The sequence below is a fragment of the Spinacia oleracea genome, chromosome 1 (genome assembly GCF_020520425.1).
Source record: "Spinacia oleracea cultivar Varoflay chromosome 1, BTI_SOV_V1, whole genome shotgun sequence".
Taxonomy (NCBI): Eukaryota; Viridiplantae; Streptophyta; class Magnoliopsida; order Caryophyllales; family Amaranthaceae; genus Spinacia; species Spinacia oleracea.
In genome coordinates this window covers 124,978,075-124,989,954 of record NC_079487.1, presented here as the reverse complement: position 1 = coordinate 124,989,954, position 11,880 = coordinate 124,978,075, and the positions used below count along the sequence as shown (strand labels likewise).

The window sequence follows — 11,880 nt, the reverse complement described above, 5'->3', positions numbered from 1 at the left end:
ATGAGACATGTGAATAAGAATAGAATGATTGTGATTTGTGAATAATAAAGATATTTTGAACAGTTTTTTGATTTTGCAATTTGATCACATTCGATCTGTGATTGTCACCCCAACATCATTCATGCTAGATACCACATTCTTATCATATCTTTCCCCTTCTTTTAATTAGTGCATAGTACATTTGGTTAATCGAAATTAACTACGACTATATCCGGATTAGACTAAGTTCTACACTTTAGCTATTGGAGTATTGATGGTAGATCTCACAGTAAAGATGTTAGATTTTCAAAAGACGTCATTTCTAACATAATTCTCAATCTACCTTCCACTTTTACAAGTAAATCAACTTAAAAAAAAAAAAAGTATTGGTGAGTACAAAACCGTGTTTACTTATATTAAATTGGTGATTATAAATAATGTGGTGACATTATTCCATTTCACGCGAAGGGAAATCATCAAGTGAATTAACAATATTGTTCACATACCACTAATTCACTTGACGGTTAATTGTTAAATCTGAGAAAAAATATTTGTTTTAACACATTAATGACATGGAGTAAATTGAGAATTTTGTTAAAACGAGATGTATTTTACATCTTTAAAAAGTTTCTAAGAAAATCGCTCTACTTAAAATAGCCACATAATTTCCATCATACTATATACTACTTCTTATGGTTTCTGTTATGGTGAATCTACTAGAATTCCATGAAGTTCCTACAAGTTTCTTTTTTTTATATTGTGCGAATGGCAAATGGGGGACCATGAAAGAGAAACAATACTTCTAATATATTTTGAGGTAATTAATGAGAATAATACTTCGTACAGAGTATAACATAAATATAATATAAAGTTACCAAATATAAAAGTGATGCAAAAAAAATACCCATAAATAGCAAGTGATGTATTTAAAAGAAACCGAAATAATAAAATAAAAACATCACTTTTGTTTTCTTTTTTCTTCCATAAATGTAGGTAAAAAAACCTACTCAGTAATTGGAGAAATTATTCTCATATCCTTACATAAAAGTATACAAAAGTTAGAAAAATATTCTCTGAAGACTGTATTCTAACTTATCTTAAGAAATAAAATAAGAACTTTTACGGTCTATGTAAGGATCAATATCTTGGTGTATCGTAACATGGCGACCTACAACCGCAACATAATCTGCTGACGGTTAACTTCTCGATATATGTGACGGGAAGAAACTTTATCAAACTGATTCAACAGATGTTTGACATCATCCATTAGCAATCAAATCTTCCAAGAACATTGTGCTTTTTCCTGCAAAATATTAATAAATCAATAAGTTATCACCTTTAATGAAAACATGACGAATGTTATGATCAATAGCTAACAAAAGGCCGATACGGAGTGCTATAGCTTCGGCCAGAATCGAAGACGGTTTTCCAAGATTGCACGTACGACTAACTATATTATTTACCAGATTATCTACCCGCATAATAACCAGGCAAAGTCACAACTGATTTACCATTTCATACACAAACAGCTAAACACAATGACCCAATACAAGTATACACCTCACTGTGAGTTATCAGGTCAGCTAGTACAGTAAAAAGTTGCCTCAGTCCAAGACCATCGACTTCTCTTCAGAAGGGACACTGCTTGACCACAGCTTGATCGTCCGATCGTGTCCAACTGTAGCGATGCACTGCCCATCTGTACTGGGGACCTCACCTCTACTGGTAACATCACCAAACTAAGAGACTAGCTATGATTTAATTAACATCACCAAACTCAGAGACTAGCTATGATTTAAGTAACCTTTAAAACTTCTTATGATCTTCAAACCATTCCATCATCACCCCAGTTAGATTTTAAGGGATAATTTACATTCACTTCATCTCTATTGTCGTCTGTAACATATTAAAAAGAATTTTATTTTTTGAGTGGTAACTTCCATAAATTTTATCCTAGTTCCATCCTACGACGACAGTTATATACTTATAATGAAAAGCTGCTATAAATCCTCATTTCCATGCATCTCTTTTACTAACAGTTTATCCATAGAAAAGATCTTACCGCATGTGACATCTAAGGATGCAACTCTTGCTTCATGTCCTCCTGACAATGTCCTGATAAGCTTGAAGTCCCGAGATGAGCATACCTGATGAAATAGGACCAAATGAGACAAAACACTCCTTGTAACTAGACAATACAGACTATTGAGATTAATTGAGTGCCAAGCCTCATACCTTAACAGTTGTATCATATGAAGCAGTGACCAAATAATATCCCTCTTGAGGAAGGCTCAAATTTGACCTGTTAAATAAGCTTTGAATGGGCAGGAATTATGTACACTGACTTTTTCTTTCTCGAGTCCCAAATCCGACAAGTGTTATCCTCAGAACCGGTGGCCAAATGATAGTCAGCTCAATCTGTCAATCTGCAAAGCTTACTCTCCTCAAAATCTATAAATTAAGTTGGACCAAGAAAATTCTCTAATTTCATTTAACCTGATTACCTTTCCATCATCACCCTGGGAAAATAAAACAAGCCCTCGCAGAATTATGTCTAGAAAACATGCAAAGAAAACTTACATTTTCTGTCACTTCCTAAAAACTATCTTACCAAACTCATATCACAGATTCACAGTACATCATCTGAAACCTAAATGATTACAGGTGTCACACGTTCAGCGTCTAAGGGACCAAATGGTTAGCAGTCGGTTCCCTCAAATTCAATGTTTTCGATTCTTATTCTGGTTCATTCATAAATGACAAGCAGCAATTACCCGGCTTACAATACTTCTCTTCAGGGAAACAAAGAAGCTAAAATCCACTTTCCCATCCCAAATATGTATCTGCTTCACAGAGATTCTTTCTCCAACATTTTCACAGACAAACAAACATAACTATTCTGGTTCTTACTAAACAAAAGTCAGTTTTGCAGTATCTTCCGTTTCTTAAAAATTATAGCTAATTTACAAGAGACTTTGAAGCGAAAAGATCAAAATTTAACTGAAAATGTAAATCGGAAACATAGCAAGCACTCTTTACAGGTATTCACAATCCATTACATAAAATAACAGAAAGGAAGAGAAAGAACAAATACATAGTGCTGACTTCCTGTGATATTTCATAACTATGTTTAGCATGGAATGAAACCTTCCAGGCCCACCCCCAAAACAAACTGAAAAATAGAAGTAAAAGCAAAACAAAGAGAACAAGCATACTGAATGACATGACAAAGAATTGAAGGGAAATTCTCATCAGTACGCTCTTATTATTGGATTTTACCAACGGTACACTCACTTTTACTTATATTGCCAATGGTACACTTAAACTATCAATTTTCTTACTATTCTGACTTTTTCCGTTAAATAGTTTAACTATAGTTAATCATTAAGATTAAAATTAAAATTAAAATAAAAAACAAAGAAAACCTAACACTTTAATGAACTTAGAAATCTAAAAACCTTCTCTTCCTCTCAGTAACTCGTTATCTTCGATTATCTCTCCTTGAAATCTCCCATGGATTTCTGCCGTTTCTACTGCAATTCTCATGCTCATGAAAGGAACCCCAATAAATAAGTCGTTTCTTGTGCCTCTTTTTTCTTTACAGGCACCTGCAACTCTGCAAGTGTCATCGCATGGATGCAGTGAGAATATGGTGCTTGGGCAGCTTCTCTAGCCCTTCTCCTCTTCTCTCTTCCAGGTGAACTGGAAATCCCTTTCTTTACATTGGTTTTGGTAATTGTTGCTCCACGTCAAGCATTGAACCCAAGGGGGACACATGCAAGAGTCATTATATCTTTAGCAATTGCAGCCTTTTTGGCGTTCCAGCATTTTGCAAACACCGGAGGTCTGCAGAAATCGTTTGAGCAAGTTTCTATTCTTCCTCTCTTTTCCCCCTGTCATCTAAAAACCTAAATAAAACTAGAGTCTACACTTACCTTTGGAATTCTAAACTTTAACAATAAAATTGTTGAGAAACTATTCAACTTGACCTCAATCGTTGAATCGGTTTTGGTGGGCAATTTCGTTGCCACTTTAGTCGAGTGTAAGTGAAACGGTCATTGACCGTGGAGCGAGAAGGTGTGATAATTACTCATTTTAATTAAATAATTCTTTAAATTTGGTTAAATTCAGAAAAGTTGTAAAAGAGCAGGTTTTTTTTTTTGGAGTAATAGATTCTAATTCCCTAGATAATCAATATAACTACGGCTTATGACTTTTATTTGTTATTCATTTTTATTTTTTAATCATAATGATTAACTATGTTAAAACTATTTAATGGAAAATAAGAAAGCTAATAGTTTAAGTGTACCATTGGCAATATAATTAAAAGTGAGTGTACCGTTGGCAAAAGTCAACAATAAGAGTGTACTACTGAGAATTTCCCAATATTGAATACTAAGGGGGAAATGGGGGGAAAATTCAAACAGGTTTTCTCGTATGAAAACAAAAATTCTATATTTTGCGTAAATCCTCTCAAGTCTTAATCACATAGCACAAAACAAAATGACAGGTATCAACGAGTATTGATAAACACCATCCACAGTCAGGTGACAGGCTCACAAGTACAAATGGGTAGTTTGACAAACAATAGATTATATGATGATCAACTCCTACAACTCCAAACTTGTATGAAGGCTAAGACAAAAAAAAAAAAAAATTTGCAACCATTTAATATTCAATCAGGCAACCAGTTTAAGAGAGAAATTAGAGAGCTAAAGCACATACCATGTAGAAAGCGAAACAAGTTTTCTAGGATGAAAACAAAAATTCTATATCTTGAGTAAATCCTCTTAAGCCTTAATCACATAGCACAAAGTGACAAAACAGAATGACAGGTAGCAAGTTAGCAACAAGTATTAGTAATTGATAAATATGATGATCAACTCCTACAACTCCAAACTTGTATCAAGGCTAAGAAAAATACTTTGCAACAATTCAATCTCCAATCAGGCAACCAGTTTAAGAGAGAAATTAGAGAGCTACAGAACATACCAGGTAGCAAGCGAATTCCCATCTTTTGAAAATGAACATCCACAAAGTGGGCGGTCATCACCAATCTCACTGGAATCAAGAACAAAAGTTCATGCCTGTCTAATAGCCCAATCAATTTCAGCATCCTCATCTTCATCTGGATCATCCCTTTTTCTCCTCGCACGCTGTAGACGCTGAGATGCTCTGACAATAGAGAACTTAGCTAAAAAATTTCAAGCCTCCAGCAATTCTTGGGTACTTTCCGTATAAAATGGATACTGAAGCATTTCTTCTCCAACCTCATCCTTAGCTAAAGCTGCTTCCTCCTCTTCCTCATGGGCTTTCATCAGCTTTTCCAATTGCCCCTCAGCATCAAGCTTAGCCATAAGCATCCGGAGCCGGTCCCGTCTTTCCATCTCTCTCTCTCCAAAGAGAGTTATAGGTACACCAAGCCGCCAAAGCCCGACTCAATTATTAAAATCAACAACTACATAAGCTACATAAGACCAGGCATCATTGTATACCTCATTAGTAGTTCCACATATCTTGGGTCACATCTCATAACATCATAAACATTACACAAAACCTCGTCACAATTCATTCTAGAATTAACAAACGCGAGATACTTTGGCAACTCCATATTCTAAACAACAAATAATTAACCAACACATGAGTTTTTCATATTCATAACAATGACATAACCAAAGCTAATCACTTAAAACTCAGAAAACTCAGGAAAACAAAGTATGCACTCAGTATTGCATCTATAAGGATAATAGTAGATTTCTGTCAGTATTTGGACATAGAATTATTTGTTTCTAAAGCTACATTTTGTTCTAGGTGTATGCTGATAGTTAATGACATAGTCTTGGTGGATATGAAAAGAGAAGACATCAATGACAAACAGAACTTTGGAGAAACATCTTAAAAATCAAAGGGTTTATCTTAAAAAAGAGCACTATCTGGAATGTAAATCTAAGGGAAGTAGGGAATTGTCTGATATTACGCATAACCAAACCTATTCACTTAAACTAACCATAACTTAATCACTTGGACTGATAATAGTTTATTATACTAGCTAACCAAAATTCAATTAGAAATTTCAAGCACATTTCTAAAATTCGATACAGATATATGATTTTTAAGTTCAATAAAAAACCAAAAAAAAAAAGACTATTAACTTCGCTATTTTCCGTAGATTAGCAAACAATAAAAATTAATATTCATAATAATATGGATTTTAGCAACATTAACCAATAAACCTAAACACAAGTATAAATTTAGATTCAATTAGCAATTTCATTAGGGAATTCTGATACATCGATTTCAAAAATAAAAATACAAATTAGGATAATTACCTTATTGTCACAGCCACCGCTGCTGGAGCTGTTGGCCGGAAAGAGGCGGAGAAGGGCAGAAAGGACAGACGGCGGAGCGTGGACAAGGGTCGGTGAAGGCCGGCGAGTGGTGGGTGGCGAAAGCTGCAGTTAGCCAGTTACGCGTGGGAGGCAAATGGAGTTCTCTGCTTGTTTACGTTTTTATTTAAATTTCATTTCGACTGCGGGTTTATTTCATGCTCCGTTTTATTGGATTTTTTCTGACTGAACTTATATTATCTGAATTTATTTGAACTGAACTGAACTTAGTATTGTGTTTGCGGCAATCCTTAGTTAAATTGCTTAACATCCGTCACAAAACCACGTAGAAATGTAAGAAACGAAAAAGAAAATGCAGCAAAGTGATTTCAGCAATTTGAAATTGGACAAAAACGGAGTATGTGAAACATGAAATATTTCAAAATTTCATACAATTGGCTATACACCAACACAACATGTTCTTAAGTTCTTTGCATAAAGTTCTTTAAATAGGCTATACATCATTTTACACAGATCTCCATTTCAATCGTTGAATTCTCTTAGATATGTTCATGTCATTGAATTGTATATGTGCCTTTTGTTCATACGCTCCATTGGACAAAATAAGGACCTCCTCTCTTTAAAGTTACTCTTCACATTGACAACGCAAGTAATTTGAAGTAGTAATATACTACTCCCTCCGTCTCTTTTTGTTTTTTACGTTTGGTATTTTGCACGCGTTTTAACGACTAATAATGTGCATTGAGATTTTTCTTAGTTTTTATGTAAACGAGAAAAATTACGTTTATTTATAACGTTTTCACTCTTATCAAAAATCTGATATTGGAAAAATGAGAAAAAGTTAATGTCATAATGGAAAAGTGTGAGAGATTAAATGATCCAATAAATTTAATTGATTAAAATAATAATTGGACACAAATTTTGATAGAATATTAAATCATTTATGTGATAATATAAAAGGAAATATAAAGAACATTTTGAAACACCCAAAAAGGAAAACGTAAAAAACAAAAAGAGACGGAGGGAGTACTACGTAAGAACTAAATTTCTCTAGAGGTTTTACAAAATTAAGTTGCCCGCATCAATGCTACTGAAATTTAGTGGCCGTCATTGAATGTTATCAGCTCTCCGTTCTCCATTACCTACACTTGCCCTCTCTCTAGCCTTGCTAGCCTGCAGTTGTTGTTATTTCATTTTCCTAGTTAGTGAATAAACTAGTACAACTAATACAATTATGTATAGTGTATAAAGATTGTGAAACCATCATAATATGAAAATAAACACCAATATGAATACAGAAAAAGGGGAAATTTAAGCATTGCATAAGATCGAAGTTAAGCTATACCTGTTTTTGCCAATTTGTAAGAGTGGTAACTATGATGAGAAGTATCGATTGCAAGATTGAGCCTACTAGTATCCCAATCCAAAGACCCTTTGCATTCATATGGCGTACAAAAGCGAGCACTACTGCGACCGGTATTCCTACTAGGTAAAAAGCCCCTAGGTTGACATACGCTCCTAGTCGCTGCCATCCGCTTCCTTTTGCAACACCTGCATTTTAAAAACAAGCTAATTATATTCAGTTTCAATTGTCTATCGTTCAAATCTGTTAAATACGGGCCTAGGCCGCACCCGTCATCAAGAGAGAGAGTCCACTTAACAAGACCGTAGGAGGTTCTACCTTAAAACCATATGGCAAAAAGGGGAACAGCCCCTTGGCCTTATTAAGTTTTTAACTCTCTTCTCTTTTATCAATGTGGGACTCTCACACGTGATGTTTCATGGGTCAGATCTTAACAAAATCAGCTAAGGCGTAATTTAATAGTCATGAACTTACCAGAAAGGACCATCTGAAGGCCATCAGTGATAATTGAAAGGCACAGGAAAGGAACCAATGTAGCAACATAACTCACTACTTGTTTGGAATGACTGTAAGCGTTTCCCACTACATGACGTATACCAAACAATATCACACTTGCTACTAATGTTTCTATTACAACTGCACTTGTAACTATCCAAGCTGATAACTTTGCTGCTTCTGCGTTTCCTGCACCTAGCTCGTTCGACACCCTTATACTGATGCAACACTTTCATTTTTACGCTTTAGTACGGAGTAATAATTAGTTAATGTATACTCTATTCCAAAGAGATCGATGTAGACAAGGTAAAAAAAGAGAATTACCCCACTGAAACGCCTAATCCAACAGGCACGGTAAATAGTAATGTCGATATGTTTAGGCTGCCAATTAAGATAGTAATTAGATATACTTACATTAGCACTAGTATAATTGTACATATATCATATATGTTAAATCGGCATACGTACCAAATGGAGAGCACAGATGTCTCAAGTTGTGGATTGGGAAGACGTCCCGAAAGTAGAGTCACTGCTTCAAATGCCCACCACTTGAGGCTGTTGTTTGGGTTATCATGTCATACTTTGTACGTAGTATATAATATCACAATTTGACAAGCATTTCTAAACAATGGGATAACATTTAATTGATTATTTGAATCAAAGTTAATTATGTAATCCTGTTTAATAATCCTTTTTAACGACTTCCATTGTACCATACTTTAGGGGAAAAAAAACTCTATGTACGGTTGTGCTACCAGCCTGCCGGTAACACTCTTACCCGCGTAAGGCTAACGTGCATAACAGTCTTACCAGCTTCTAGATTCTTACCAACGCTCATGTGCTTCCGGTAAGAACAGCATATGTACGTTGCCCACCAAGAATCCAACGGGTCGCTATCTCATGGGTAGGACCCATGAGATTCGTACACCCGACCCACGCCTATATATATGGACCTCGTTTATTGTAAAAGGTACGCAATTCCAATCATTTTCACCCAACCATAAACGTATACTCTATATAATCTCTGACTTAGGCATCGGAGGGGATCCTCGAATCACCTCCGAGGCTAGCCTACCGGTGTCACTTGTGCAGGATCAAATCAAGATAGTGGGACCACATAACCAGCTCGGGCTCTCCAACCGTTCCTATTCCACACCGGAACACTCTATCCGTCTAATTGTTAGGCAATTAGCCGGACTCTACTCATTAGTGATATTAACGTAAAGAACATGCAAGATCAAATTGAGAAAGACAAGTAAAAGGAGTTATATATACCAAACCATTAAAGCAGCAGGGAAGCCAAACCGGAGAAAAGGCCAGATATTGTAGAAAGCTTCTTTGGAGAATGGTGCACGAGTTTTCTCACAAACAGAAGAACACTTGATATAAACTCCAAGAAACACAACGTTGAGCCAACTGCAAAGACTAAGAGAGAAGGCGACTGCTTGAATCCCAAACTTCAATTTGTACACAGAAATCCAACATGATAATGTGTTTATACCAAGAACAACTCCAAAGTTTAGGAGCAAAGGCAAAACTAGGCTTTGGCATTGCAAAAATCGAACTAAGGGATTGTAGATTGCGCTTGCTACAAGTCCTGGGATTAGCCAAACCGCGAATTTTTGTGCTTGTATAGAGATTTCATGATCTTGCCCCATCAAAATTAGTAATTTGTCCATGAAAATCCATAGTAAGATTATGGGGATGCAAATAAGTAGCAGAGATATTATTGCACTGAAAACGTATGTTCCTATTTTTTTGTATTGTTTTGCACCATATGCTTGCCCACATAATGTATCCAACCCACCAGATAACCCAATCTGCCAAGCATATACCAAGTAAATTTTAAGATTAGATCGCATATATGAAAAATTCAGACCTATCCAAAATAGAAAAAATTCATATCAGAAATTAGAAAAATCAGACCAGATCATACAGAACATGCCAAGAGCTAGAACATAGCCTAAGACTTGTTACTCTCTCAAGGAGTGACTCGTACATATTAAGGCGCGGCTTTAAAATAAAGGGTGACTTTGATTCGATTGTTATATTGTTGAGACACAACTTGTTAAGGCTATGTTCTCTTCGTCTCCTTTGGTTTTATTTTTCTATTTTCTGGTCTGTTTTCTTTGAGTGCTCTTTGTTTTTTTCCAGCATGTTCTAATTTGTTCTTGTGTAATCTAGTATGGTTTGATTATTTATTATCTGGTCTGATTTAAACATAAATGTCAGAGGACCAACTCAATCAAAAGCTTAAGCTGATGGTTGAAACCCTAAGATTAGGTTTATATTCTATCACGCCCCCTCACATGAAAGCCCTCTGGGCTTGAAGTGTGGATGCAGCATAGGCCTCCTCATACCCAGTGCGAAATATTTCACTTGAAAGGAGGGGTAGATGAGATTTGACCCGTGCCCTTGACGTCACGCTGGCTCTGATACCATGTCAAAGGACCAACTCAACCAAAAGCTTAAGTGGATGGTTGAAGCCCAAAGATTAAGTTTATCCTCTATCAGTAAATGAGTAGAGTGATAAGAAAAAAGAATAAGGTAGAGATAACACAACCAAATTATTCAGGATTGACTTAAAATAAGAAGCTTACAATTAACTTACAAAAAGGCTATATCCGGTGACGTTGGTAACAGAGATGGAAATAGCAACACTAGCCAAAGGAAGCTCACCAAGATGTCCAACCATCATCAACGCCACAACTTGCACCATATATTGGAGAATGGACACTGTTATCATTGGTGCTGCTAACAAGCTCACCTTCCTAACCTCTTTTAACAATCTTTTCCATGTTGGATGTTTTCTACCTTCATCGTCAATCCCTGTACCTGATGTTCCCGACTCCATTGATTTCCTCTGTAACTTTGAGATATGGTAATTCTTTACCAATATCAGAATATAAGATTTGCTCAAGTTAATTAGATAGTTTTAAGTCTATTTTACACTTTGTCTAACATAAATAAGGTTCCTCATTTTTTATTTCTGAAAGTAACAACTGTGGATAATTTAATGTCACAAGGTCACAAGAACACAAGGTCAATTTAAGATGTTATACTTCTCATGCCACTTTTCAAAATAAAATACGAAGTTAGCTAGAAGACCAAAATACGGAAATACCTACTACGTAGTACGGAGTACATCATACTATGTACGAGTAGTTATACCAATAATATTTAGGTCTAATGGGTAAGGTTGTAAATGATATGCCGTAGGGTCAAATTATCTTATCCGTTTGGAATTTGTATCGTCTTTGTTGCTTATCGATCAAGCCAAAAAAAAAAAGTGGAGTAGTTAATGATCAAAATTTAATTTATACAAATTTATAAAACCAAAAGGCCAAAAGTTTCACTGTGGATGCAAGAAAGTTAATGTCACTACCCTGCTATCATCGTCAATGTTATTTTGTGACCAAAAAAAGTAATCGTAACCTCATAGTTAAGGGAAGTGTAGAGAATTAGACACGAAAGTTACCTTGCTTTTTTTTTTCTTTTTTTTTAATTTTTTTTTGACATAGAGTATACCTTACTTGTGAATGACACAAGCGTAGATTTGTGATGTAAAAGGCGGCGCATAACCCAAGCGTAGATTTGTGAAGCAAAAGTCGTCGTAATTGTCAATGACTCAATCGTAGATAGCAAAAGGCGTCGAAGATTCACCAGAAAAGGCAAGCACGTCCACAGTACACTTGT

The 11,880-nt window shown here is 35.5% G+C and overlaps 1 protein-coding gene and 1 long non-coding RNA gene across 2 annotated transcripts; both read right to left on the bottom strand.

Annotated features, from left to right (window-relative positions):
* Nucleotides 1-880: 880 nt before the first annotated feature.
* On the bottom strand, nt 881-2,405 carry LOC110784429 (uncharacterized). Its single transcript, XR_008933087.1, has 3 exons — nt 2,215-2,405; nt 2,042-2,126; nt 881-1,282 (listed from the first exon to the last, which is right to left on the bottom strand). It is a non-coding gene; the product is annotated as an uncharacterized lncRNA (long non-coding RNA).
* Nucleotides 2,406-7,247: 4,842 nt separating this feature from the next.
* Nucleotides 7,248-11,092, bottom strand: LOC110784446 (protein DETOXIFICATION 10-like). The gene is made up of 7 exons (XM_021988900.2): nt 10,796-11,092; nt 9,460-10,004; nt 8,653-8,739; nt 8,509-8,565; nt 8,164-8,402; nt 7,672-7,877; nt 7,248-7,499 (listed from the first exon to the last, which is right to left on the bottom strand). The coding sequence occupies exons 1-7, from the start codon at nt 11,036-11,038 to the stop codon at nt 7,434-7,436; spliced, it is 1,443 nt and encodes a 480-aa protein (XP_021844592.1). The 5' UTR covers nt 11,039-11,092; the 3' UTR covers nt 7,248-7,433.
* Nucleotides 11,093-11,880: the final 788 nt, after the last annotated feature.

Bases quoted from the DNA above. Each gene is read 5' to 3' on its own strand.
- LOC110784446 (XM_021988900.2), bottom strand. From the start codon at position 11,038: ATGGAGTCGGGAACATCAGGTACAGGGATTGACGATGAAGGTAGAAAA. The intron at 8,403-8,508 runs GTAATTCTCTTT...GTGTTGCATCAG, and splicing joins GGATTAGGCGTTTCAGTGGG to TATAAGGGTGTCGAACGAGC. The intron at 7,500-7,671 runs GTATAGCTTAAC...CAACAACTGCAG, and splicing joins TTACAAATTGGCAAAAACAG to GCTAGCAAGGCTAGAGAGAG.